This window comes from Salvelinus namaycush, chromosome 28 (genome assembly GCF_016432855.1).
Source record: "Salvelinus namaycush isolate Seneca chromosome 28, SaNama_1.0, whole genome shotgun sequence".
Classification (NCBI taxonomy): Eukaryota; Metazoa; Chordata; class Actinopteri; order Salmoniformes; family Salmonidae; genus Salvelinus; species Salvelinus namaycush.
The window spans coordinates 1,189,768-1,196,305 of NC_052334.1; the positions used below are offsets into that span (position 1 = coordinate 1,189,768).

Consider the following 6,538-nt stretch of genomic DNA (forward strand, 5'->3'; position numbering starts at 1 on the left):
GTGGATTAATTGTAGAAGTATGTAACAACTCAACGTTTATATCCCAGGACACATTAGCTAGCAACTGTAAGCTAGCTAAATAGGACACATTAGCTAGCAACTGAAAGCTAGCTAGCTTGCCATAAATGTTTAATGCTTTTCGACCTGTCCCCAAATTAATATAATTGGTTCAGAGTTTGTTTTGATATTTCAACCTGCGTGTCATGATCGCGTCTGGTGTCCGGGGACAAAATCAACTTGCGCGCGGCTAGTTTGGTTACGGTGTTAGCATGCTTTTTATTTATCCAAATACGTGTACATAAAAATAACATGTATACACAATTAATTATTGCAGTATTGAGAAATGACAAAATAAATGGTCAATAATTGTAAATAAATTAGTTTTCAGTGCTGTGTTAGGCTTTATCATGAGTTGAGTGATTTCGAAAATCTGTTGGGTAATGAGAATTTTTACAATGATAGTTGTGGAAATTGTGGTAAAACGTCTAAAATCTGATCCATAAACAGCTTCTATCTCAAGGCCATCAAACTGTTAAACAGCCGTCACTGACATTGAGTGGCTGCTGCCAACATACTGACTCAAATCTCTAGCCACTTTAATAATGAAAAATGTATGTAATAAATGTATCACTAGCCACTGTAAACAATGCCACTTTATATAATGTTTATATACCCTACATTACTCATCTCATATGTATATAGTGTACTCTATACCATCTTGCCTATAGCGTTCGCTATCGCTCATTCATATATTGTTATGTACATATTCTTATTCATTCCTTTACACTTGTGTGTATAAGGTAGTTGTTGTGAAATTGTTAGGTTAGATATTACTGCATGGTCTGAAGTAGAAGCTCAAGCATTTCGCTACACTCGCATTAACATCTGCTAACCATGTGTGTGTGACAAATAACATTTGAAATATATAAATACAGATCCTAATCTTAGGAAGGAGCAGGAAGGTAGTGTAGCTAGCTAGCTGCTACAGTCATGTCACAGATACAAATATTTGCTGTTGTGGTCACGTTAGCTTGTCAGCTGGATAACATGCTAACCTAGCTAACTTTAGGTTTTATTTGCTAGTGTTAGCCAACATGATTGTCAGTTTTACGCATGCAGGTTCGGCCTGTACATGCCAGTCTTTTTCCTGGTCATAATTGAATATTTGCATGTTGACAATAGATAAATAGGGAGCAAAATGTGCATATTCGCCGTCTCAACCAACTAAGCTTGATATCTGACGTGCTAGCTAGTTGTAATCTGTCAACACACTAGTTTCTCTGCTAGCAACTTCCATAACTAGTGACGGTCAATTCACCAACTTACCGGACACCAGGTATTCCCCTCCATTGTTGGAAAACTCTATGGCGTTTACACACCCGAAATGTCCCAGCATATCCTTCTTGTAAAGGCTTGTGCATCCTGCCAACCGGAGTCTCTGGAATTCTTCCTTCATCAGCGGGTTCCCGAAAAGCCTTCTCTGAGACAGAAAGCCCACAGAGGACCGCATACCGCAACCCTTCACCTCCTTCATTTTTCCTGGAGCCGTTAGCTAGCTAGCTTGGTTAGCTAAACACAGCAGAAAGATAGCTTGCGATTCCTTACCAACTTGTTGCACTTTAACTTTACCCGATATTGTGCGCTTCATTACCCCAAATTGTACATGTTTCCAAGTTCATATATGCAATCTGTCTGTCTCTAACCTACGTTACGGAGAAGGGAGATATCCCCGAGGGTAATGCTGTTGATGTCGTTGTTAGCAGCAGTGCCTTCTCCGTGTAGTCCCAGTCGCTTCCTGTTCCGCTCCCCTTCAGTCGTCACTAGTTACCACAGTCGTAAACCCCGCCTACACAATTTATAATAAGTAATATGGTACACATAACTTTAATCCAATGAGGTTAGAAAATGTATCTAGATCTTAAAATGTGACGTTAAACATTTTTTGAAGCATAGGATCTTAATCTTTCATGTCGGGGAGAAATAAAAATAAAACATTTAAATGTTAAATTGATACACACCTTTATCGGGTTCCCACACGGCCTCATCTTGATGTTACAGAGGGACCACCTGTGTTAATTAGCATGCTCCCAAACACCTGTGTAGTAACGGAAGGCCGCCAGAAACGTGTTGTCACTGAAAAATACTGTCGGCTGCAACTGTGATAAAGCTGGTTAAAACACTTAAGTGTATATTTTGTATTTGTGAAATTATTTTGATGTGATATGAAAGTAAAGGACTTTGTTTCTATAACAGTATCGCAATTGAGACTCGATTAATGTTTCGATAAAGTATTTGGCTGCCAGAGCCAGTCTACATCTTAAAATAGCATAAGGTCTTTGGACCTGTATCTACTTCCTGTCCAGTATGAAGGAAGTTAGAGGTAGTTTCGTGAGCCAATGCTAACTGGCGTTAGCACTATGACGAAGTCTCAAATACCCATAGACTTTCAGTCATTGCGCTAACACTAGTTAGCAACTTCCTTCAAACCGCACGCAAAGGCATAAAAATGGTATCCATTCGTTAATCTGACTGTGGGGAAGTAGATAAAGGACGTCATTGCCAAAATCCCGAAGTAAGAGTACATATTGGGCTAGCCTAACCTTAAATGAAGACACAAGCACATTTGTTTTCATTCACTTTTACGATAGTCTCGCATTAGTGGCTACTCACACTGCTCTCAGGGCAGGTCTGTCGGTCTTGACTAACAGAAGTACATGTTCGTAGCAGGTTAGAAATAGGAACATTTTATGGGTAGTTAAAATGCCAAATTTGTCCCTGACGACTCGAACACATCTACAATAGCTACAACCAGACTTGGTTTCTACTAATGCGATTCTGCCCGCTTCAAGATCCTAGAACCGCCTCTCAGAACGTCATCACACGCCAGCTGACCCATTCAAGACAATTAGCCAACTTTGTCAAATTTGCCTCCCAAATAATACGTCTATATAATTCGTCACTTGAACCATACACTGCACTTTTTAATGATATCACATTTGGCAAAGTTGGTTTACCATAAAAATAAATTAAACATTACTGTCAATTGAATTTGCAGTAAAAAAAAACGTTAAAGATTCATTTCACATTTAAATAAGTAAATCAAAAGCACACATTTTAGTCTAGTTTTTTATTCCCGACATTGGGATTAGTGGTAGTCTTTAAAAAAAAAAAAATACAATATTTTAATAGGGGAACCTTCCATTCATATTTAAGACCATATTTATAACACAACTTAAAATACTTCTACTTTTTGCCAAAGAAAGAAACAAAAGTGTTGCCAGTTCAACAGGAAGCCTTTGAGGCTTCACAAAGCAAACTATTTACCCCGCTGTGAGTGGAGCATGGCGTGCGTCCCAACATCTCCTTTCTCCAGAAATGTGCACTTGTTCACTTCCATTCATAGATTGGAAAGGAAATTACTGGCATATGTAAACTCCCTCTAACGACCCATGCCTCCACCAATCCAACGTGTTTTAGATTTGTGGGGAGTGTGAATGAGTGCACGCTTCAGGATGAAGGAGAGATAATTGGGACGTAGCCACTGTATACCATAGGAGTTATAGATTATTTGGAATAATACATTTCTCCCCTTGGTATACTGTGTAGGGGTGGGTGGGCGGCGGGGGGGGGGGGGTAGCCAGAGAACCTCAACTTGGCAAGAATGGATACCTGGCATCAACCTACTAAAAAGTTTTTTCGTTCAGCTTGAAGGAGAGATAGAACCTAGCCAGAGAACCTCAACTTGGTAAGAATGGATACCTGGCATCAACCTACTAAAAAGTTTTTCCGTTCAGCTTATTACGGCCACACTTTCAAGCCTGGGTGACTATTTCACCGATGTATCAAAACGGGGGTACTTCTGTACGTCAAGAAGAAATAGTCTTGGTAATGGTTACATTTTAGGCACACAATGAAATAGCTACTACAACAGTAGGCTATAATGTATTTCATAGTGTTTTGACAAAATATCACCCAAGGATTGTAATAACTAGTAACATTTTTTTTTACATAAGGATTGGTTGATGATACTTCAATAAATAAGGAGTCATTTGGTTGCTACAGTTTTAAAGCTTCTGTAATATTAGGCTGCCTGGCTGTTTTTAGAAGTGTTTTTAAATGAGTATTGAAATAGCACCGGTGTTTTACAGAGTGGAATCTGAGAGATCAAGCAAAAATTAAGGACGATCTGATCTTACACAACAATGCAGTGCGGTTTTATTGTATGGCTTTAATGCACACATTTTAAATTAGCCATACTATTTTTTTTATTTATGTCTGTTCAGCTCAGAAATATGACAGATTACAATGCCTGTCTATGTGCCTTTTGTGAGCTACAGCTAGTTGGCATCAGTGGTGTATTCATTAGTGGTACACCGTTGCGAACAAGTTTCTTATTGGACAAGTTCACGTTGTCCCACCCCATCTTCTTTCATGAAGTAGTAGCAGTAGTAGTAGATTATCATAAGGCGCAGGTAAATAGCAAACTAAACAGAGTCCTATACAGTGCCTTCGGAAAGTATTCAGACCCCTTGACTTTTTCCACATTTTGTTACGTTACAGCCTTATTCTAAAATGGATTAAATAAATACAAATCCTCAGCAATCTACACACAATACCCTATAATGACAAAGCGAAAACAGTTTTTTTTTTTTTTAATAAACGTTTGCTAATTCATAAAAATTAAAAAACAGATACCTTATGTAAATAAGTATTCAGACCCTTTGCTATAATACTCAAAATTGAGCTCAGGTGCATCCTGTTTCCATTGATCATCCTTGAGATGTTTCTACAACTTGATTGGAGTCCACCTGTGGTACATTCAATTGATTGGACATGATTTGGAAAGGCACACACCTGTCTAAATAAGGTCCCACAGTTGACAGTGCATGTCAGAGCAAAAAACCAAGCCATGAGATTGAAGGAATAAGGCTGTAAAGTAACTAAATTTGGAAACAGTCAAGAGGTCTGAATACTTTATGAATGTACTGCATTTAGAGAAGCTGGGCTTTTACAATTTGGAATATTGTTCTAATCCTACACATTCAGTTGAATAGCATTATGTAAATATTCCGTATGTAAAGTTAATGGGGGAGCAAACATGGCTGCTATAGAACGTTGACGTGTCATGTAAAAATGCGTCAATGCAGATAACGTCAATGTCCCAACTCTCTAAACACACATGGCTCTGGGAGTAGGAAAATGAGTGAGCAGCAGTCTGTCTAGTATTCTGCCTAGAAGATGTGTGGTTGCTGTGAGATAAAGAGAGGACGGGACCGATGAGGGAGAGATGATAAAGGAGGACGGGGATATGTTATCAGATATTCTCTGCTGGTGGCACACCCATTGCTCCCTTTCAAAAGAAGGGAAGGTGAAAAAGAAAGTGATAGAGAGAGAGAGAGATGCACCAACCATTAGTTAGTGCAGGGTCAGTTCCATCTCAATTATGAGTTGTGTTTACATATAACTGATTGGATGTGCAGGACATATACAGTATTATGTAGCCTGGGTATCAGTCTGTTTGTGCAATCATTCCACTCCTTGTCATTCACCAAACATATGACACAGAGTTAAAAAAAAGAGTGGAATAATAGCACAGAACAGGTCTGGATTTCAGGCTACAGTAAGTCTATTGTGCATGTTAGTCTTCTTCCGATGAGTGCAGAGGGTCTCAGTGGCCTGCTACAACAACAGGAGCCACTGTCCTTAGGGGAGTATTCATTAGTGCACAGTGTAGTAAAACGCAGTGCAACGGGGAAAACGTTTAGCAACGAAATAGTTTTATTTTTTGGACAAATTCAGGTAGGTTCCTTTCCCGTTTTTCCATTATGTTTGGTTATGTTTGGTTCCTAATGAATACACCCCAGGACTCAGGGTGCGCTAGAATGGTTTCAGTCCAGGATCCAGACCACTTCCTCCAAGGATGACAAGATAAGTCATCTTTTATGTGTTGTCCATCTTCCATTGTTTCAGGGCCTTTTGGTTACAAAGTGATCTTGACTAGGACGTATCTTGTTAAATTGTGCCTGGCAAATTGTTTGAAACAATCTATCTTTGCCACATTAATAAAAAGCAAAGAGGAGGGAGGGTGCCGAAATGTTACGCATCGCTAGTTATGAGTTTTTCAAACGATTTATTTAATTAGGTTTCCGCTCGTCTTTTTCTTCTTCAAAAGTCTATAGAAAATCAGCAGGATTTTAAAAAAGCTTGGTGAGAACCAAATCTCCTTATGACAGCGTTGCCTTGGGAACTTTTATAATAAACACAACAACAAACACAGAAATATAAACAATAGGTAAAATCTGGGGCTTAAATTAAGACAGTGGGGTGGGCAGATGTGTGTAGCCTGGTCCCAGATCTGTTTGTGCTGCCGTGCCAACGTTTGGCTTGACAATGACCATAGGAGTTAGACAGATCTGGGACCAGTCTAAGATGTGCGGGAGAGGGGGGGTTGGCTATTATAAAAGCTATTGGCACATGAGGGAGGGGGCGTTGTCCTCTGTTACAGATGAGTCTGTGGTAACGGGGCCGCTACTATGGT

At 39.4% G+C, this 6,538-nt stretch overlaps 1 protein-coding gene across 6 annotated transcripts in view; it reads right to left on the bottom strand.

Annotated features, from left to right (window-relative positions):
* LOC120023082 (DDB1- and CUL4-associated factor 5-like) overlaps window positions 1–2,848 on the bottom strand; it is a 37,765-nt gene extending 34,917 nt beyond the window's left edge. For 5 of the 6 annotated variants that reach the window (XR_005472666.1, XR_005472665.1, XR_005472664.1 and 2 more), the window contains exons 1-3: window positions 2,671–2,848; window positions 2,019–2,095; window positions 1,327–1,846 (exon numbers count right to left, since the gene is read on the bottom strand). Coding sequence is in view for 3 of the 6 variants with exons in the window: in XM_038967045.1 (XP_038822973.1) it covers window positions 1,327–1,534 (208 nt within the window). In the remaining 3 variants the exon portion in view is untranslated. The remainder of the gene's footprint in view (window positions 1–1,326; window positions 1,847–2,018; window positions 2,096–2,670) is intronic. The other variant, XM_038967044.1, reaches the window with a different exon arrangement.
* Window positions 2,849–6,538: the final 3,690 nt, after the last annotated feature.